This window comes from Myzus persicae, unplaced genomic scaffold (genome assembly GCF_001856785.1).
Source record: "Myzus persicae strain clone G006 unplaced genomic scaffold, MPER_G0061.0, whole genome shotgun sequence".
Lineage (NCBI taxonomy): Eukaryota > Metazoa > Arthropoda > Insecta > Hemiptera > Aphididae > Myzus > Myzus persicae.
In genome coordinates, this window is record NW_019104178.1 from 444,962 (window position 1) to 469,339 (window position 24,378).

The 24,378-nt window shown below is 32.4% G+C and overlaps 1 protein-coding gene across 1 annotated transcript; it reads right to left on the reverse strand.

Moving 5' to 3' along the window:
- Positions 1-714: 714 nt before the first annotated feature.
- On the reverse strand, positions 715-24,114 carry LOC111039650. The gene is made up of 3 exons (XM_022323245.1): positions 23,670-24,114; positions 4,024-4,719; positions 715-2,089 (listed from the first exon to the last, which is right to left on the reverse strand). The coding sequence occupies exons 1-3, from the start codon at positions 23,694-23,696 to the stop codon at positions 1,178-1,180; spliced, it is 1,635 nt and encodes a 544-aa protein (XP_022178937.1). The 5' UTR covers positions 23,697-24,114; the 3' UTR covers positions 715-1,177.
- Positions 24,115-24,378: the final 264 nt, after the last annotated feature.

Genomic DNA, 24,378 nt, shown 5'->3' on the forward strand with positions numbered 1-24,378 from the left:
TTTAAAATTAATTTAAAAAAGATACAAGAATGGATTATGTGTTATTAAGTTCAACAAATAAAAAACTTTAGTTAGACACTAGTTTGTACCTATATTTACTATATAAAAGCTTTAATTTTACAAAGAATATTAGTTAAATAATACGACAATATAACTGTTAAAATTTAATATTTTTCACACCCTCAAAATATTTTTACAATAATTATTGGTCGCATTCTGACTATAGTATTTTTCCATTCACAAATCGGCTATTTCTGGTAATTCTTTGCACAATTTACAGATTCTTCTTCCTGTATACTTAAAATAATAACAACATATTTGGTTTTCACTATAAATAAGTCTTGGCAAATTATGTGTGTCTTAACACCTATGTCCCTACATGTAATAATTATTATTCGTTGTCCACGAGTAAATTGACATCATTTGTTCAGTTTTTTTTCAAAATGACAATCGTCCGACCGTTTAAAAATATAAATTTTGACTTGGACGTCATGGTAGGATTTAAAAATAATATTATCACATAATATATATTAGGTCATATTGATCACTACAAAAATGTCGATTGCAGTCACTCTGCAGTGGAGGGCTGCAGCTGTTGGTCAGATGAAGTGGACACGCACCGACCACTTTGGACGGATTCATCCGAACCACTCGTGTGACGACGGCAGCTCAATGTTTGCAGCTGTATGGACATAACAGAAAACAAAAACAAAATAATACACTCCACACGTCGTTCGCGAGCGGACAAACTTTTTTTTTTATTTATTAATTCAAAAACTCGAGTTTATGACGTTAACCCGGGTTATGACGATACTATATAATAATGTTTTGATTATACTCGACGTTAACCGCAGGCTCAAATGTATTTTATCAGTGCTTGGTTAAACTTAAACATAAAAATAATTAAAATAATAATAATAATAATAATAATAATAATATAATATTCCTGTTAGGTCACTATGCACGCACACTGGATTTATGCGAAACAAACACGTGACCATCGTGAAATAAAAGTCCAATATCAAAGATAAACAACGCATATTATAAAAATATTCTCTTAGCGCAAAAAAATAAAATAAATAAAACATAATATAATATTATAACATAATACTAAATAGGTATGTGCACAGGTAAATAAAGTAAATAGGTATAGGTAACTAGGTATGGTGGCCGTCTCTCAGAGATAGGGTTCCGTCCAGTACTTGACGGCGGCCGGGTACGCGGACTTGCAGTCGAACGACGCCGACTTGGCCCGGTTCCTGCTCTTCACGTCCTTGGGCTTCTGCACGTTCCTGTGCGACCCGTACGCGTTCCTGTTCGACTGCACCGTGATGATGGACTTCTGGCTGAGCCCGGTCACTTCCAGGAACGACTCGTAGTTCACCCGGCCGGCCGCGCAGCAGCCCCCGTCGTCCCCTGTTGACCGCAGAATTACCGCGGCCGCCGAGACGGCCGCGGCCACGGACGACGACGAAGACGACGAACCGTGTCGAGTCGGGTACTCGAGCCCGTCCGCTTCAGGCCGGCCACAACCGTAATCCTTGTCCAGGTCGCTGTCTTCGAACCGGAATTCCTCGAAGTTGTTCCGCGGGTCCAGATCGCTCAGCGACACAGCCGCGCAGCCACCGGCGCACACGTCAGGCTCCGAGTCGGTCCTCACGTCCAGCTCAGCTGCCGTCCTGAGGTCGGCGTCCGCGATGTAGCTCCCGTCACTTCCGCCACCACCGCGGTCATCCGCCGGAGTCGAAGACCTCCCGTCGGCGCCGTGCGACTCCGACACCGTCGCCGAACCGGAAGTCGTGGCCGCCGTAGTGCATATGCTCTCAAACTTCCTGACCATCTGCGACACGCTGGGCGACGTTTCCGTGGACGCCGTGCTCGACGTGTCATTTTCCGATTCAGTCGAGTCACCGCACTGCTGCAGCAATAGCGTCTCCACCGTCTTCACGATGTCCGTCTGGCCGTCTTCGTCGGGCTCTGGTATATGAGTCGTTTTGCCAAAGTGCACCGTCTTCGGTGACGGGTACTTGTCCGCCTTCTTAAGCGCGGATGTGATTATCTTGCCGTTTTGCTTCACCGAAGTTATCACCTGCAAACCAATATTCAACACGTTAAAATGGCACGACTCAAGTACCTATATGGGCACGTGTTATAATATATTATAATATTATTAGGTACCTATACATTTTTTGGAGGTAAAATGTCACTCGCTATTTTTTTTTTATTAATGCTATCTATTTCCTAATCACCAAAGTTAATTGATCAACAATAAAATGATTGAATATTGAGTATAAATAATTATTATAATTTTACAATTTTATTATTTTAAGCAAATTATGTTCATGAAATGTTTTTATATTAATTATTGATTAATATAATTACAGTTGAAATCGTTTATAACGACATCGACTGCTATTGCGTTTCACTGATAAGACCACTAAAATATATGTCAGTTCCAAATTTTTCCCATTATTTTAATGTTATAGTATACACTTTAACGACTGCAATATCATATGGACAATAATATAATTATTTTTGTTTTGTGATAGCGTTTAACGTCTATTATTTATCAGTAATCTGATAGGTATAATTTTGTAATGCATGTAATAACAATGAACATACTACAACAGTTAATAATATTTTGTTTCGAATTTTATTTGAGTTTAAGTTAGTCATTTGATGAACGTTAAAATGAATAAACGAAAAGCATTTACGAATAAATTTCTCATTACTGTCGTACGTAAGTACAGAAATTATACATTGATCATTATTTTTCAACCATTATTATTAATTATTATCTTATATTCAGAAAACGTTCCAATTCCGATCGAAATAAATATTTGTGTCTTCAAAATATAATTTTATTTGTTTTCAAAACTAGTAACTTTCAGTACCTACATGCATCTCGCTGCCCATAGGGTTTAACGACTGATTAGCTGGTCCTTTTAAAGTCATTATAAAAAACTGATGTCCGTTGTTTAAATATGATTATAGATAGGCTTAAACCGTTGCTACATATTTTCAAAAAAATTTAAGTGTTTATTTCAGTTATTGCCGATCTTTTTTTTTCAATTATAATGGTGGTAAAATATATTATTCTCTAGTGTAATTTAAGATGATTTACTGGTAGAATTTCACCTCGCATTTTATTTAGAAACATCGATCAAAGTGAATTTTCGTACTTTTACCGGTATGTAAAATTTCACCGGAGGTAGCATCCCGAGTAGGGTAAAAATTAACGGTCGTATAATACCCGGTTATAGGTGTACCGACTCCCACTATAATATCTCGGGCACAAATCAAAATATAAACATTAATATCGGTAACTAAGGAACGATAGAAATGCGTTCCATAAGATTTGCGAGACGTGGAGACTATGTATGGACTAAAAAAAAAAAATCTTGTAAGATTAATTGCAATGTAACCATATTGCAGTAGCAGTTAGAAATAGTTTCAACAGTCAGTGTTACAGACTTACAGTGCTGTAAAGAAATACAATTTCAGAAATGTCAAAATATCAAAATTTAACGTCATAATAATATGCACCAAGTTAAAAGTGAACGGAATTAGACAAAATATCTGAATATTAGTAATATTGTTTGTTTGGATAATATTATAATATATTTGCACATTATTGTATTACATGGATCGACGTATTGTAATACGGTCAAGTCCAAAAAAAAGGCTTCTTGAAATGTGCTATAATTGTGTACCTATGTATAACTCACTGTTTGTCATGTAAATGTGTCCAAAAAGGTAATTGATATATATATACCTATAAAATAATTTAACATATTATTATTTTGTGTCTACAAAACATTTATTATTATAATCGTAACATATTCGTATTATTGAACTACGTTATGGACGGAAATCAATACTTTGGAGTTCAATAACTATTTTTATTGATAAGAAATAAATATAGACCCCAACAAAACATGCTTTACTGAAAAATATTACCATTATCAATAAAATAAAATGTTGTTCCAAAACAATATCAACGTAATTTTAAATTAAGTTTACCTCTTTAGAGACTTCATTGTATGTAAACTCGTTTTTCGAGAAAATAGAGTTAGACACAACAAATAAGTTGTTATTGGGTGTTGGGTTTGGAAACGACGATATGTCATTGAGAGACAAGTCCGTAACTGTCTTACTGTACACGTTCTTGTTAAAATTTATATTGTTTTTTGAATTTTTTTTGATACGAGTGTCAACCGGTAACACATTTTTCCTCGGTCCCTCCAATTTCGGCGGTAGCACTACGAGTTTTTCCGAATTGGAAGAAGAATCTCCGTCGTTATTTTTTATATGCTCGTTTAAGTGTGATTCTGATGAGATAGATGTGATCAAGTCGGGCTTTGAAATTGAAATTTCCGTATCTTCTCGCGGCTCATTTTTATGACAATAATGCGCTAGATTCTGTCTCAATTTTGCAATTTCTATTTGTTGTTGCCTTATCACCGAATCTCTCTCCCCTAACTGTCGTCTGATTTGCTGTTGTTCTTTTCTTAATCTCGACTCGAACACGTACAGTGACCTCAACACTTTGCCTAGATCGTTGAAATTTGAACGTTGAATTTCTTTTAGCTGATTGTTTTTTTTGTCAACTTTCAGTGACAGTTCGGCCACTAGCTGATGTCGTTTGAGAATTTGACTGGTCAATGCATTTTTTGTTCTAGACAGTTCATTTTTTAATCTGATTATTTCATCATCAATCTGAAACAAAAAAAAAATATAAAATAATTAATTATGATTATTCCCATACACAACAGTATACTTCATACAACTTAAATTAGAAACTTATATCATTTTATAAACGGATTTTAAATATTTTTTAACGAAAAAAAATCACTAACTCTATTGAAAACGAAAAGGTAGTTTTATTGGTGAGTACAGTTTGTGTACTATAAGATATTAAGATGCACATAATGTAAATCATTATTATATTGTTCCCAAAACAATAACCATAATTATGTTTAATTTCACTTTTAATTTTTTGATCGTTAGAGTGTTATTTAGTATTAATGTATCGGAATTTCATTCATTTGTTGATAACTAGGTCACGTTTAATTATTAGAGTCTTGTAATTTCCTAGAACTATGCGTATACCAAAGCTGTTGTTAGGGAACATCTGTAGAATTATTGTTATTTAATACTATTGTCGTTATAACGATGGATAAATAAATAAAACGTCTCGGATGGATATAATAGGCATATTTAATCTCTTTCGGAATTCTCGCGTTGTAAATTCTTCATACCTACCGTAAAGATTTCTATGTAATGAGTATACGAATAAAAACGTAAAAAATATCCTAACGTAAATAAAACGTACGAAGTTACAATAGGTTTTCACAGTGTTAAGAATAATAATTATGGAACTATCCATTTTAAGGTTACATATAATTATTCATTATTATAAAATGGATTATTATATGGTGCACGCGCAGCTACTTTCATTAAAACGTAGGTAACAAAATGAATTAGCTAGCAAGCATGATTGTGTTTGTGTGTGAGTGTAACGTACGTATATAAACTGCGATTTCTCATACTGTGATATAAACAGATGAACAAATAATTACTTCACTAGAAAAACTTAAGAAGACAACGATCGCATTCCGCACGCACGAATACAATAATATGTTTTATAGCCACTGTACCTACCTATTTTCTTATTAAAATAACAATCGTTATAATATATCAAACAATAATCTGACGTAGGTTTTCCTCTGACATTACGTCCCGCGATTTCTACCAAGACGGCCGGTTTCACGATTTATTCCGAAACTCTTGTAGAATAATAATATGTCTATTATTTGGATTGCGACAATAGATCTGGGGGAAACGCTATAGGTGGGTATTTGTTATGCAAATTAATATCGATATTTTATTTAAATATAATAATTTACACAGTCATGTTTTGTAGGTATAATCTAAATGATAAACATTTCAGTGAATTTTCAATTGCGCCCTCCAGTGTTTATCTCCCAATGCTCTATATGATAATGCAATTTCGGATTCTCTATAAAAAATACACGAGCGCTCAGTGGTTTTCTTTCTTAGGTTTAAAATTAATCCCTCGAGATACATACCACCAGCACATCGACCAGACCAATTCCGTTTCATATAACGTTTTCGCGGACGATTGGTTGTGCGCGAACCCCTCCCTAAACATTGATACAAAGTCGTTTTTCAAATAATTTAAATTTATCGAGCAAATAAAATGTACATATAGACATAGGTACCTCGGTACTACAGCAATAATACCTGCGTATTAAACGCGCACATTTTACGCGAGCACCACAATCATATTCGATGTATATTTTATTAAGCTGCAATATCTCGTGGACACACACGTATTTCCAGAATGTACAGTATTGAACACGTATAGTATAATGCGTAGAAATGAGAATTAAACTAGAGCTCAATGATAAAATAATACACCACATTAGGTAGGTCCTACATAAACCTATTTGTAGTTTAAGTGCATTCGACTTAGCCTCAAATATCATAGTCATTAATTGTTGAATGAACACGTATTATATTCAATATACAATAGACGACTCAGGCCGAAATATGACGGATGACCGAATAAAATTTCCAGATTTTTGATGAACCGAACCTAAATGAAAGTCGGAAGAGGAAAAAGACCTGCTGTATGGTTTGGATTTCGAGGAGTGTACCTCGGTCACTGAAGAGTGGGTCGTTGAAATGGATTCGTTGAATTTGAATTAAATGTTTATCATTGCGCATACGAAAAACGATTCTGAACAACGATAGCAGACTATCTGTATTTCTAACGATATGTTATAATTTGTTTATACTGCACTTTTACAGTATTTTTTTTTTCTATTAGAAACACGGCAAGTACCAACACATTTGGTTCTACCTTCAACAACATCACTTATATTTTACTATTTATTAATAATATATAATTATTATTATTATAACTTACAAGTCAATACTGACCTAATAAACATGGCTTAAAATGAGTCATCTATTTTTAGTTTCCATTTAATTCTTTCCAGTTTCCTGGCAAAAGTCACCTACGGTATTGAATTATTCTGATTTAAAATGTGCTTTCAGACACGAAAAAAACCACATAATTGTAAAACTAATAAATTCATCAGCGCTATATATGCTTAGAATCTTGACGAACTCCATTTCAAATACTTTTCAGTCTCTTATTTTTTCGAGACGTCCTGCTAACGTTCAAGCGTCTTGTGGCATATTGTGAGATGTTTATTAAGGTCTGACTTTTGAAATCAGTTCGTGCGTAGCACAACGTTACAATTATTATTAATTATTATACCTGCCACGGCTGTATAGACCGTATCAAAAGCCATATTTTTTATTTATATAATTATTTGTTGTCGTCGTATTTCTGCGAACGGTGGCGCAATAAAATTTGCTGATCAATTGCGTTTTCAACGAATCTCAAGCCATAACGCCCAACTGGATAAACTGCCACAGCAACATCCGTTACCGAGAATTTATCTACTCGGGATAAACGATGACGATTTTGTGCAGCGGTTCGCGTTGAAACGGCATTTCAGACTCTGCTCCACCCATCCCACCTCCACCACCAACTATTGCGTTTTTCAACGTTAAACGAATTCCAAAGCTGGGACGTGTCGGCAGTAGAATTTACCGGTACACAGCAACTGCACTACAGCAGCACGACTGTGTCCGATATTGAGAAAAAAAAAACAATAATGCTGCGATGCCCGATAAACGCGTATAACCCGATCCGGCCTTTGCTGAGCACCGCCCATTTTAACCCTTTCGGTCGAACAATTTTACAACTCACAAAATACATCGACTTATTTTGTAGGTACGCTTTTCACTCATTAATTTACAATACTTGCTAGAATTTGGTGTAGAGTATATCTATAATATGATATTTTAATGAGCTCGCACGTAAGGTAGGTTCACTATATTAAAGAAACAACTTAGCAATCTACTATGACTAAATTTGCGGCAAACTGTGATAACTGTAGGTACTCGAAATATGATTTTTGAAAGTCAGGTTAGTCGTAGGTACAAGTTGTATTCTAGTGTAAGTCGGTTACTGAAAGGTATAAGACGTAATTCTCATAAATAGGTGGTAGGGGAGGTCAACAAAATTTAAAATACTAATGTAGGACGATAAAATATCAATCAACGACCGCAAAACAATAGAAGTGTTGTAGACCGGCATCGGAATTCAGTATATTAAGTCTTGAAGGCAGTGCAGGCAAGTCGAAAACGACGAAAACCCAATAACCGTCTGCGTAAAACTACAGGTACGTAAAAAAAAAAAAACCAAGGAAAAAAATTCAAAACTATTTTAGTTGCTCAGCGAATCGGCGGACATAATGAGATATTTCAACGATCACACACATATATATATGTATACGGTGGCGGCGGGATGTTCGCTCGACGATTATACGGGGCAGATAGAAATCCATTTCCTGCGCACGTGTATACGACCAGTGTATAAATTCGCAGAGAGTGTATGGGTACATGGTGTACTGTGCAGAATTCGATCGCTGGAAAATAAAATAATATTATCCGCATTGTACAAAAACCACCGACGCCATTGTTCTTGCCGTCATATTTTCGCAACCGATTGTTGTTATATAGATTAGGAGGAAACGTTCCGTTGCAGGTACCTAATACAGGTACATGCTCTTGTTCCGCGAACTATAACGCCAACGTTTTCAATAAGGCAAAGAAAAAATGTCCGTTTTAAAATAATATAATTTATGCAAACTACCTACCCGCGCGATGTCTTACTCGAAAACACAAATTTAAAATATCTCGTTTATGTGATACAATTTTATAGTTTTCGGTCACTGAGGTGTAGTAGGTAGATTCTCTATAGCTACGTTACACTTTGTTTTCAGTATTAAAAACCATAGTCGGTAGTTAGTTTATGCAGAACAAGAGTATATAGGTATATGATATATGAATACCATGATCCAGAGGGCATAGGATTTGAACATCAACTTTTTTTGTTTTATTATGAGTTTAATCGAATTCAGTTTTTTTGTAATTTTAAGTGTGCTTCTCCTAAGACAGAAACTACTCATTTGAATTTAGATTTAGTCAGGTCAACATTTTCAAAAAATATTCTGCTTTATAATTTAAAGCAAAATACGTTTTGAATATCATTAAAAAAAATATATCCCTAAATGTTTTAAAAATGTACATAATTTAAAATATAGTCCTAAAATCTACTTAAAATCCCAAAAATCAGAATTTGAATAAGTTAATTATTAAAAGAATATGAGTTTATCACCCAGCAATAGCATAGTATGCATTGTCGTCTTTATTATTTTAAATATGTTTATAATACCTTATTTTTTTTTCGTAATTAATATTTTATTTAAACAGACAAACGTAAACTCCACTCAATACAATATTACAGGTAGGTATACATATTTACCTATGTAGTAAATTGAGAAGTATTTGTTTTCACCCAATATTAACATGTTGAATGTCCTCTTTTACCAAAACTCAAAATAGAGGGATTTATCCTTTGCAGAAAAATATGATTAATTATAAATAATAAAAAATATTTTGGTTAGGTACTACTGTTTAAGTGTGTAGGTATGATACGATACATGTGAAACAACGAAATGCAGTTTATTAAATGAATACCTAAAATAAAATATAACATATAGGTAGCTGGAGGGCTCCCTCATAGTGTACTTCATATGTTATTTTGTATTATTATTATGTACATTATGTTTATGTCAGTTATATTTTTAGGGTACCTACTTATCGTGTTAACAAATGGAGATTGTAAATTTTCCCGAATATAAAGAAAAAAAAATATGAAGGTATTAAAAATATTATATGAATTATTATTAAACATTTGTATGACTTATATAAGTCAATTATTTATGATATATAATTATGTATTTTACACTTATATGTGCAGACATTAACGTTTATCAAGTAAAAATATAAATAACGTTTTCAATAAAACAAAATACAATAGTAAAAATTTGTTACTTTGGTTTTTAACGAATAATATATCCATAGCCAAATCCCTATTTTTTTAGTTTGGGGAAAATAGGACATTTGGTTGGAAACCAAAAGGTTCATTTCAGACGACTCGTAAATTGCACCCATAGTTTACTTCAAGTATAAAACTATTTGTGTGGTGGCCCTTTAGCATTACCTATCAAGGACTTCACGTGGTCATCTCAATCCACCAAAAATTTAAGTTTTTTAGTTTGTTAAAATGAATATAATTTAAGAAAAAATGTGTTTTCATCTTTTTAAAATTTAATAATATTAAAAAAACCTTACAATTTACCTAGAATAGTATAGTTATATTTACTAACTAATATTTTTCAGATATATTAGATTATTTAAATATGTTTTGTATTTGACAAATTATTATAGGTACTTATCTTAATTCAATTCAAATAATATTTTTGTATTTATATTTTCATAAATCACTATATTAGTAATGCGACATAGTTCTCACCAGGGGCGGTTTGTTATAAGAATACTAGGAGCGACTGCTCCTGCCCTGAAAATCGGGAAATAAAATATTTTAAGTTTAACAGGTTTATTTATAATTCATAACAGAAGATTGATCATTCAAGTAAAAATAAGAGTATCTATATCATAAATTGTAAAAGTTAATGAAAATTTAACTTAAGAATAACCTAAAAATATGACATTGGTCCTAGTAAATGTAGTTGATGGGTGGGTGGGTGGGATGTTTATAAACTTGCTCCTTGAGTTATGAAGACTTAAGCCGTCACTGGTTCTCACAATAAATTAATCTCTAGTAATATAGGTACATTTTTATACTTTTTCAGACAAATATACGTTATTTTTGTACACCGATAAATGTACCACGGCATTTAATATAGATATCGATGAATTCAAAGCCACTTCAATACTATGCATGCAAATTTCCGTATTTATCTACCCATTTTATAAATCGAAAAATGCTGCCTGGCTCTATTATTTTTACTGCCCATTAGCCCATTATACTCTTTTTACTACCACCATTCACTGTAGACACAATTTTATTTAGAAAATATGTCCATTTACACTTGAAATTTATAAAAACAAAAATTCTCCCAGAGAAAATTTCTGAGAACGCCACTGCTTTGAAATAAAAAAAATTAATGTGAAGACAGTATTTGCAACGTAGTTCTACCTAAACTAACACAATATGATTTATCCGGTTCAATTTTAAACAATAATAATGGTAGAGACTATATCAGGATGTAAACTGCATGTTTATTTATTCTGTATAAATAAATCAACAGTGGTTCTTTTAAACAAAATAGTTTAGCCACATTAATAATTAAACTGATGCTAGAAAAAATTCCAATAAGTCCATTACTATTTGAAACGACGACAAATAAAAAAAGATGATCAAAATCAAAATATAGAAAAATCTTCAGGTAGTTACTAATATTGGAACTAGTACCTACTACTGTTAACTTGTACTGTGACTCTACCAAGAAAAAACATTTATTTTGTATTCCGACCGAACTTCATTAAAAACATGATTGTAATGATTCATTAAACGTACAACACTAAAATTGGCATTTTACAGTACCTATCAAACATTTCCGTTTGCACAAATTATAGTTTATATGGTTAATAATGATCGCTAATTATAACGTATAAAAACGCATTAACAATTTTGATAGCATTTCGCCATTAACGATAGGTACATTTCACTAATTTATGGGAAATTATTTTCTAATGACTCCTCAATATAATTGTTTGCCACCAGCTGCCAAAACGATATCGATTCAAATGAAACTCGAACAACATATTATAAGGTTTTGCTCCCATGCGTTCATGCGATTTTATATTTCTCGATTCCTACCAACATACAACGAAGAGTATAGTTACCGATTTAGCTGGAAATGAAAACGGGAGAGATCATAATCGAAAGGTATATCGAAATAAAAAAATATATTTATAGGTAGGTATGCATGTTTACTTAAAAACGAATGCGTGTCGGAACAAGATTCCGAAATTATACTGTATAAATATATAGCCGTTTGTCGGTTTACACGTAATTCATACCGAACCCTCGTGATGACGATGCATTACATATTATTGTTATTATTATTATTTTATACGTCTGCAAGGTATTCATTGTTAAATCGAATTATTTAGAATTTCATTCAACGATTCGGATCGCCGATTTTTCTTTTTCTTACGACGGCGACTATGACTTATTCTTCCAACATCAAAAATATAACGAGCTCGTTTTAATAATAATATACCACGAAGAATAAACTACATAGTATTGGGTAGGTAGGCCATACGTCTAGCTAATAATTTCCCACGAGAGAAAATATTTACGCACTATATCATTGTAATAATATAATAAAATATAATATGACATATTCTATGCTCGATACCTACTAGTAAATAGGTAAGTATAAATAATTTGGAATACGCGTGTACTGCAATTTGAACAGCCGATGCATATTATATAAATTATACATAGATACTTACACTTACTTAAAATATATTATTGTAAACTTATACCTAGTATATATTATGGACTGCATTACTGCAAGGAGATTGTTTTAGAGGTAAACGCAATCTTATTTTCCCGAAAAGTATTAACGTTCATGGGAAAATTTTGCACACAATATGAACTCATTATAGAACGACATTTTTGAGAAAAAAATTATGTTTTCAACTATTTTTTATCGTCATCGTTTTTTTAAGTGTTTTACGTTTTTTAATGACAGAGTACATTTTTTATTACATAATATTACGAAGCAGAATATTTTTCCGAGAATTTCAGCGTATTAAAAACTGTAACACTTGAAAAACGGTAACAATAAAAAATAGAAAAAACGTTGTTTTGTAATAAATTCCAAACAACACGTAAATGAAAATATTTCTAAAAACGATAATGCTTTTAGAGGAAATCGGTGTTTTTCTTTACAAGCATCACTCTGTAGGTGGGTACACCCACCTTTACAGTTTACACGGTCAAATACGACACGACTTTCAAAAACCGTAATGAAATCTCACGGTTTTTTTTTTTTTTTTTGCTGCGGGTATTCCGTTGTCCGGATATATCATGACGACGACGACAACACGGACGTATAAAAACAAAATAAACTGATTAGATAATGATATTATCAGTATTATCACACTCGGGCGAGCCGCGTCCTCGAGGAACCATACACACCCGCAACACACCGCCAACACATATCCTCGATTCTTCACGTCTTCGTCGAAACAGACCACGCGTAGTATATTTTTATACAGTAATATTGTGTTCGCTCGGCAGTCGTCGAATAACGATTTTACAAACCACACGACGACGGCATTACCATAATACAGTTAGCGGCCGGTAACCACTAATCAGTGCCCGGGTGGCCGGGTATATACCGTATACACGTTATAATGGTATACTGTTGTACGCCGTCCCGTTGTTGTTGTTATTACTCATTATTATAAAATAAACGACGGTGTATAATTATTTTTATTACCAGAGTTTATTGTACGCTGCAGAACGTGTCGATTGACGACGATAGGTACCTTGAACGCGAAAACATGGTTTTTAACGAGTAGCGGACGACACGCGAAAACGATACTGTTTGGTGAGTGAGGTGCTTATCGTATTTCACGTTCCCGTGCAGCGTCGGACGGCCCGTTTTCGAGGGCAGGGCAACTTTATGATGGCTCCATTATAATAATAATGGTAATAGTAATATAATGTCTTAATAATAGATGAGTGAAGTACAATATCTCGATTTGCATTCCTTCAACAATTTATTTTAGATTTGCGTACAGTTTGAGGATAGTGTCCTGTGACGATTCCTAGTTCTTTTTTTCGTATGAATTAAACTTTTTCAATTCAAAAGTTGTTAACAGGATAATTTTTTTGGAAATATCGTTGTTTCCAAATCAAAATTTAAATTAGCGTTGTCTCTGATACATTCAAATTTATATACTTAGGATGGATAATTAGTCCTTGAAGATGGTCTTATAAAATACATGAGATACATTTAATATTAAATATTATGATTTATTGAACTCGGAAAATGTTCACTAATTATAAAATAATCTTCGTTTATCTGTCAAACCTATTTTTATGTCATATAAATTATAATGTTATATTATCTTTAGTTCACAAAGTTAAAAAACTTAAAAACTATTAGTTCGACAACATTTTTCAAAATCCAACTAATCAAAACAATTTACAGTAAAAAAGATTTACTCTGGTTTGAAAAAAGAGGTAGTTTGTATTACCACGGGACACTCAATGAATGGTACGAAAAAATCTAAATAATTGAAAATTATATTATGGTCCTCGAGTAACTACATATTCGGAAATTCCAAAAATCAAGATATTTGAGTATATCCTTAATTGAAGGAAACAACAATGGGGTTGACCGTGTCCTCTGAATCATCCTGTGTTACTCCCAACTCGCAACTAAATACCTTCGCCTTGTCGTTTACTACAACAAATGGTAAGTACTTACTGTGTGTGCACGTCCCTAGTCAGTGGTCGTGAAACAGACGCGTATAGTTGTGGATCTGATATATTATGATATTATTATGTGCTGTGTTGTGCATCGGTTCTATGCATAATATTATTATTGTTATCATTATTATAATAACAATATTACGTGTACGCATACGAGCTGTGCGATCGCAGACAATAACGCATAATAATAATTATTACTATTATTAACTATACTGCCGTACCTATAATAATATAGTCTGTAGGTATGTTGTAGGTCGTAGTCACTTACCCGTGCGGCGGCTGTTTCCAACGAAATCCGATAAGTCCGGTTACCTCATATACGCTCACTCGTCGTCGAGTGGCCGATCAATTAGAAAATAACTTTGCGAAACACGTATATTGTTTTCCCTATATTTTATTATGCAATGATTTCAAGATAGTGTAGTGCAACTCGGGGGTTGTGTAAGGAAATATTACAGTAATGCACAGAATGCACACGGTCACAATGCGAGTTTGACTCGTTCATTCAAACGAATAATACAACATAAAAAAATACACCGAATTTCGTAAATAAATAAAATCGAAATCCGGTATATAGGTAGCTATTCGTAGAATGTATGTGCGATATAAACGAATTTATTACAAATGTAATTTACGGGTTAGGTATACATGTAATTGGATTTGACAATATTTGCGCCAGTATATATATATGTATAACATATCCTATTAGAATATTAATTGAAACGAAAAAATGAATTTATTGTTGTTTATCGAACAAACTGTAAATAGTTTGTTTTAGTTTTCAAATAAAACGACATGACATAAATTTAAAACTATGATTTTGTCGTCGTAGAAGTATTTGTTATGTAGTATTATAGTTTGTTTTTTTTTTAAACATAGCTAAATAGTTTCAAAGAGTTTTGACATGATAAAAAAAGACATTGGTTCAAATAAATTGAAGGTCAAATCAACACTTGTTAGATCATAGCTTATATTAGATAAAAAAAAAAACAATACATATCTAAGTTCTCTATGGTTCTCAATTCATTAGGCACTATGCGATGACATGTTATTTATCGATAAATTATGCATGTCAATTATGTACAGGTGAAAATAGTTGAAACCAAACAATTTGTTATAAAATAATTTTATGTACAAGGTGATTCACCAAATATGCTCATCTCCATATTTTTCTTTAATAACACATTTATTTAAATTCTGATTTTCTGAATTTTTAAGGACCTATACCACATAAGTAATAACTTATTAGGTACCATAATTTAAAACTATTACATTTTTTATACCATGAAAAAAGATTGGCCCTGTGGTGATAAATACTTTTTTTGTCAAATGAGAAATACCGTTTTTATTATAAATTAAGCACATGACTTCTTTTGAAAATGTTGATGCATTTAAATCGATATTCGAACGACATGCAGTTTTCGGGTTATTCAACTTAAATAAATAAAAATAATATTAATTTACAAAATAGTTATATAAAAAACATTAGTATTATTTTATTAAACTCTCGCTGTTTTACAAAATATAAAATGTTAATATCAAGGATATTAATTAATTTAATTTACAAAAATAATAGCCATCATCAAATCCTAATATATTTTTAGAATATTAATTAAAGGAGAAAATTATTTAATTGTACTTAAAGTTTAATAACTACTCATTCAAATTTCAATTTAAGCACATCAATATTTTTCAAAAATCATCTTTTTAGAATTAACGTACATTAACAGTTTGTGTAGAAACAGGAAATTACTTAAAAGGTATAAAAACCTAAATATTTGAAAATATAATATGGTCTGAGTATATTTAAAAATCGAATTTTCTAAATTTTAGTACAATATCCATGATTATTAGTATCACTATAATGTATGTATTTAGAAACAATAACCATGAAGTTCCATCAATGCACGACACCACTTTACACCATCCCCTTCTGAAGCTCTGAAATTTTGTTAATTAAATTTTTTTATTTTATCTAATATTTTGTATAAATCCACAACATCTATAATGAAAATTACAGAATGTACACCCACTAGATAAAAAAAAATGTAATTAAAAATAATAATAATAATAATAATAATGAGATTGTGAGTATGACATTTTTACTACCACACCAATCTACGTATTTATTTAATAAGTTATAAAGTAAATACTTTTATATGATACCATCCTATACATCAACAATTTGTATTTAAAAAGAAATCTTTTTTATTATATTGCAATAAGCAATTATTTAGAAGAACATTGTTTTACGAGTTCAGTTAGGTTAGATTATATTGTTAATTTTATTTAAACAGTATGCACAATATTATATTATTCAGAATGTAAATTACAATAGCTTATTTTTATTTAAAACTCAAAATATAATACTATAATAATATGCATATAAGTATAAACGACTCGCTGCTAGAATTAATATAACACTGTACCATACCGTCGTACGGTATTATATTCATGTTTTTCTACATTAAATCATTTTGAAACGTTAAATATTATTTTACATTTGAAAGAGACCGTTCAACGTTCTTGCATATTTTTTTATCATATACTCTGCAAATATTTGTTTAAGTTGAATATTCATAACACTCAGCGTAATGTTAATTACTATTTTTTTTGTTTTTTTTTTTTTTGACAAAACATTAATTGTCCTTAGGAACGTCTATTTTGTCACAAATACAATAAAATAATTTACGCTCATTATGATATTATAGTAAAAAAAAATCATAATGAACCGCGATTTGTACATTAATTATTTTGTCTACCTTCTGTTATTTCGAGGAAAAGTTAAATTATTGTTTTACTATACCTACCATTATTTTATAAGTACCTATATCTTTTTTCATATGCTATTTTTAATTAATAGTTTAAACGAGACAAATGAAACTTAATAGCTGCAGCAAAGAAACTAACGATTACATAAAAACCCAAAAGAATGGGTACATTATTTGACAAAATTGCAAATATAATTTTATGAGGAGCCACTTATATTATTTGCAACACATGGGAATGAGTATGCTTACAATATTGAATATTATTACAATGTATATAAGCGTCAGATCCTCTTGACAATTTATTTAAGATGAATGACACATAAAGTTATTGTTCAAGCTCCTAACCACCAAATATCTTGGTGCTCCGAAATTCAAATTCTGTACACTTCGACTAGCCATTATTCAGTATACTGTAGCGAGGTGTAATATTATGTAAGTCGTAAATCGTACATTTTAGGGAAATAACATAGTTAAGACTATCGACAACTGTATAGCTTGATTTGGGTTTAGACGTACAGTCCGTGGCCACAAATCGCAGTTACAGGCAAATTATCGAAACTCTAAATAGCAGTGGTCGGGAGTCTGATGAATTTGCATTTTAATGGACCAGATGGCTGAGGGAACAAGCTGTCGTACGGATATAATTTCATAGTTATTTAGTATACGAATGTCGTAAAATAATATTAGCTTTCGGTTAACGTAGGTACATAGATACAATATGTCTGTGTAGATACTCTTCGGATACTTATATGTAAACATAATTAGTTTACCTAATTGCGTGTTCGATATGGACTAATATTGTTCATGATTAGTGCCTACGTCTCCGGTATACTCGAATTAATTCTAGTCGCAACTAAACCCCGTTGCATTCACTCGCTATTCGCTTTGTAGTTTATACAGCCATGAAGGTAGAAGGTATCGCACCAGTCGAACGTTAAACGAAAATAACGAGACTGTATACATAAAATATCGGTCATCGTGACACGTTTCCATAACCGATTTCCATAACGTAAAATCAACTGCACTGCTGTCTCAGTGTGGTTATATGCATGAAAAAATAACAATAATAGTAATATGTTCCGGCGTCGTTAAATTTGAATGTCAATGTTACAAATACAATTAGACATTAATAATAATATGATCCGTCGTAAAATTATATTTAAAGACAATGCCATCTAGGAAAACAATTAAATGTATATGTATTCTTCAAGAGCTAACAACGATAAGACAGAAATCCTCACTTTTGATTTCAAGGCCATATGTACCATATACCAAACACTGTAATAGTATGAACATAATACTAATATTTATATTGTAATTTATTTGTATTAACTAAAAGTTCAAACGGTATATTTAAAATCGATTCATACCTAAATTAACGAAAAACATTATTTATCTGTCTTCGTATAGTATTGTAAAAGTAACAAATTCAAGTTGACTTAAACTTTATACCTCTACTCTCTAATCAGTAGTGAAATATTCTAAAGTTGCAAAAATAATATACTTTATATTATTCTTTAAGCAGTCAAAAAAGCTTCTTTGAACGAATTATAATTATAATTATATATATTTTTTTTTTTATTAAAGAAGAAAGTCTCGATGACGTGGTTATTGGCTTGTTTTATATACAAGTACTTAAATAATTTTAAATAAATTTATAATTATATTATATTGAAATTTATTTAATATTTATTTAAATGTATATATGTATGATATTATTTAAGTGACATTGTGTTAGATAATAATGAATAGTTACAAGAAAAATATTAATTTCATCATTGAAATAACAAAAATCATTATCATTGTAGAACTTAGTTATTGTAAAACATATCTTATGTAATAGTATTAAAAATAGCTACAAGCTATAATATTTTTAAGCTAAGATTATATTGAATTTATGTATTTTATAATGATGAATGCCAGGGGCCAATATCAAATAATGCAGTGCAATGTTCGTAAACATGATCGACTTACACTGTAAAATTAATAGAAGGTACTCAATTTCAAGTTAATCTTATTAGGGTCAATAATTCAACCATAATTGACAAATTTCCTAGAAAGTTCAGTATCAAAGCTTTTCTTCGGAACTGTAAACTGGCATAATGGCAATAATGTTTAAACTAATATTGAACATACAAGAAATCGAAATCATATTTTACTTCTGGTGATACATCAATATTATAAAATTTTCAAATAGGCGAGATTTAATAACTATAAAACAAAATAATATTAACAACACAATCATTTTGATTTAATTATTAAGAAGAATTCCTTACAAATTGGGGAGAATAGAGCCAGAACAGTTGAACCCAGAAATATAAAATTACATTTTATTAAACGTTCACAAAAACTGTAACTTTTCAGAAATAGACTAGTCCAAACCTTAAGAAAAAATATTCTGCTACATGACAGAGTTTAATTGTTTTGACGTTGGTAAATTAATAACTTATTTCTGGGTTTATTTCAGAACCAAAGTAGCTAATATGCGCATAGCCCATAGCACTAGATAAAGCCATTTTGGCCGCCATGCGTGTTATTTACGAATAAACTTAGTTGTAAAATATCCATATGGTAGCCTAAACTACAATAAGATTTTAAAAAATATAATCTGCCGAAAAAGACATCATATTTACACATTAAATTAAGTAAGTATATAATATTATAATGGCTGGGTACTATTATATCACAACTATAATTATATTATTAAAAATAGAAAAATCTTCATAATATCTAAAAAGATTATCGGCTTTCTCTTAAAATAATGTAGTTATTGTGAGAAAAGCTGTTCCGGCCCCTCAATCGTTGACAGAATATTGCAGAATTATGTACATAATATTTTGGGTTTCTATAATTTATTTATTATTAACCTTATCTATTTATAAAAAAATACATAAAGTGAAGACTCATTAAAATAAAATTAAAAATATAGTTCTATAAGTACTTGACTAATGTAGGTATACATAAATCGGTAAATAAGTTATGATAGTCACAACTACTGACAATGATTGCTGCAGTTGTTTATCATATTATAATATTATATGAATAATTCCGATTCATCGTGGTCTCTCCGAACAATGCAACGTGGTTTAAATATAATACACACTTGTAAGTGTAGTACCTACTCATTCATTTGAGATTGAGTAATTAACTAGACAGGAGGTGAATTTATCATTTATCATTTGTTCGATAACATACTACAAACGATGAGCAATAAGTACCTTACTTACTATAAATTTGCATACATAAAAACGATCAATGCAACGACATACTCATAAATTATATTTATAATCTATTAGGTAAGAATTAGATAAATACATATATTTTAACTACCTACCTTTGTTATATTTTTTTTCTCACTAACAGTTGAGTTGGACTTAGTCGTTTTTTGAGAATTAAATGAGTAAAGTTCAGCAAAACAAATACATTCAAAATTTAAATAAAACCAATCAATGATGCAGGGAATAATCCACTAATACTTATATATTTGAGTAATATAATGTTGATCGTGTTTAAAATTAAATTTGTCTGATTAAAAAAGTTAAGAATTTGAAAATCAAGTTGTGTTTCTATAATGGCGCGAAGAAAAATAATCACGAAACCCACGAGGAAAATATATTATACGATTTATACGAACGATTAAAATCTATATAATTATAACATTAAATATAAATAATAATTGTACAAGGTAATTGGTGCACGTAACGAAATGTGTAACCACATGCCTAACTCTAATTACTTATATACGGATGATGCCAAAATTAGTTTTTGTACAAATTTATACATTTGGGATACGGTCTTAATTGGCATTTGTAATATTGTAATGTATAAATAGCACCTAAAGTCTAAACAATATATATGGCACAGAACTAAATAATTAAATCCAATATAGTTAACCGTTTTTGGGAGAACATTAAAGATTTCTGGTACGACTCTGGTACACAATATATAGGTAGGTATCAGGTATGTATACATAGTTTAATTGGTAGGCACAGACGCTATATGCCTGGCATAAACTTAACCTGGGCCATAATGTATATTATGTCTAGCTTAAACTCAGGTAGATGGAAGTTTAAAGGCTTACCGAGTATAATTGGCTTACAATTCCAGCGCACCGATATTATCAGCAGCCATAGGCCATATAGCTATACTTATTATTATTATTATTATTATTATTATTGTAAGGAACATCGCCGTTTTGTAGGTAATGAATTTAACCGGAATACATTTGTGATGATAATTGCAAAATGTACCATACTAAGGACAATTTATTATTATTGTTTAAAATCAAATTATTTACACTTTTATAATACACGTATAATAATATAATATAATTTAATACAATTATATAAAGTAGTAACCGATACAAATATAGGTATAACAAGAGCGTTTTTATTGGTACGTTTAAGCTCATCGTCGAGTAATTACCTATAAAACATTGCTGAATAAACTATCACATGAGTGACATGACGTGTTCTATAAGCTTTAAATAATACGACCGTAACAACGTTAGGTTAGGTTAGGTATTGTTCATTAATACTACTACAGAGAAATAGAGAACTTTGCAATTAACTTACTATTTATAATAATATGTAATACAATGGTCACGTCCAACAATAAAAAATCCTAACCTAACTCGATTTGCATCCGGTTGAAATCCACTGTTTATAAAACGTTAAATGTATACCTGTTTAAAAATATAGTATTTGAATCAAAAGTAGCCAGGTAGGTATGCATTATTGTATTTAAAAAATTAGTGCAGACGAGAATATATGAGCCAGTGCAGTAATGTGAGACCAAATGTATATTATATTCATTTCTTCGTCGTGAATAAAATATCTAATAAAGATTTCAATCGATTTTTATTGCATTTTTTCAGTACGATGTGTAGTCTCCCGAAGCATAATATTCTCGAGCATTATATTATTATGGGCTATGAAAATCCAACTCGAATTTTCGAACCGTAAAATGCGTTTAAAATGTACGACGATACGCATTTGATTAAAACGACGTATAGATTTTTATAATTAAATGCCAATACAAAATATTCGATTTGTTGTCAGTTGACTGGTTAGGTACAACTATTATATTATAATAATGTTGCATTGAATTTTAAAACGAAACATCTAACAAATTCGTTAGTGACATTTTAGCAGCTGAACACGCGGGCCAAACTATTAAAATGCTTTTTACTAATAAAACAGTATGACGTGTTTAGTATACAAAACGCTAATAACTATTATTCTCGTCGTTGCAGCGTGAGATTGTCGTGAGATTAAAAGTAGATACCTACACAATGAAATGTATTATTATTATTAAAGTTCCGAAGCGGAATAAGGAGAGTAGAAATTACATTGGGCGCACATGACCCTAATAAATTCGATCGGTGCTTACTTTCTTCTAAACACCTGCCGCAGTCATTGCTCTCAGCCGATCGTGACGGAGTTTAAATCCCCGCGTTATCACCGTTATCAACCACCGTCTGTTATCTATTGCGGTGTTCAAAAATCGGTGACAGAATATTGTCATTATCGATTTGAATTATTACATTATTACGAAAATCGAACAGTCAAAATATTATATTATACACCCGAGAGAAACTACTCACAGTTTCGGGTCCGTTGGCGTAGGTAGGTACAATAACCACAGACGTGTGCGGGTGGACGGTCGGGCCGGGCAAAAGAGAATCGCGTAAAACCTGTACCGCCGTTTCCTCCGGCGGCGGCGGCGGCCTGGAATGTATGTATAATATATAATACGTGATATGAAACCGAACAACATGCCAGGGAATAACCGTCGTAGCTTCCCAAACTCGACGACGAAACCGGAATCGACCGGAACGATAATATAATATTATTCGAATCGACCAAAGTCGTCGTCGTCGTAACGTTCGATCGCGTTATCACACCCATCGGTAAAATATTAATAATATTGTATTACTATAATAATTTGTCGCCTGGTCAGTACTAGAGGAAATAGCCGGGCGTTCATAAATGGTTACGATGAATTGTTCAAAATAATTAAACGAACGTCGATTTAATATTTTCTTTGTCGACCTTCCGGAAACGTGGTGATAACATATTAATATTGTTTTCAAAACACCACTAGTCCGGCGCACGCGAATACGACTACAAATATGCAAGGGCAGGAAATGTGTGTGTCTTGGACATTTAGTACATCCCCCGTATAGCATAATACAGTTGGGTAGATACTGCCGTACGCCCGTATTGGGCGACCGGTTGTTATCACTACGATATTACAGTATCTTGGTCGACTATACAACATTACAGGTGGCACAGGTGCGCGCGTTATCAGTTGTCGTGGTCGTCTGCGGAATGCGACGGCGGCGTCGTAGTCGTCGTCATGTCCGTACGCGTTTATATCGTTTGTAATAATATTTTTTGTCTTACCTGACTTATGTCGGAGGCCGTGTCCATGTTTCGTCCGGACGTTTGACGGCAACACCATGAGTCATGACAGCGTCTGCTGGGCGCTCTCCTGTGCGTTTCTTGTGGGTATAGTTGGATTACGCGGCAGCGGCGGCGTGATTGCGATAACTATATTATTCTATATCTGTTATTGCCGTCGTACTAAACGGACCGAAAATGTTGAATCGTACGTATGAAAACAGACGGCCAACGGACGCACCGGCTCGGTATCGCCGGGCACAGTTGTTAATAAATAAAAAATTAATAGTATAGTATTATTATTGAAGCCGGTCGCGCGCAGTGCCTGCGATATTATACGCGCGCGCGAACTCGTATCGCGAGAATAAAGAAACGACGGACGGCCGCGTCGTGTCGAGTTTTGGGACGCACTCGGCCGGTTGGTAGCGACTATAGCGACTGCCGATGCACACACTCACACACACTCGGCCATAACCAGTCCCTCTCGGCCGTTTACACGCGCGCACACACACACACACACACACACACACACCACGCTGGTCGGTAGGTCTACACGCGGGCGGTACGGTAGTGATATTCAGGCCATACCCACTCCACGGCACTTATNCACACACACACACACACACACACACACACACACACACACCACGCTGGTCGGTAGGTCTACACGCGGGCGGTACGGTAGTGATATTCAGGCCATACCCACTCCACG

What these genes read in the sequence shown, in the direction of transcription:
- LOC111039650 (XM_022323245.1), bottom strand. Translation starts at nt 23,696, where the DNA reads ATGGACACGGCCTCCGACATAAGTCAG. An exon ending in CGGCCTCCGACATAAGTCAG is followed by an intron (nt 4,720 to 23,669) that starts GTAAGACAAAAA and finishes TTTTTGTTTCAG; the next exon opens with ATTGATGATGAAATAATCAG. An exon ending in ACAATGAAGTCTCTAAAGAG is followed by an intron (nt 2,090 to 4,023) that starts GTAAACTTAATT and finishes ATTGGTTTGCAG; the next exon opens with GTGATAACTTCGGTGAAGCA.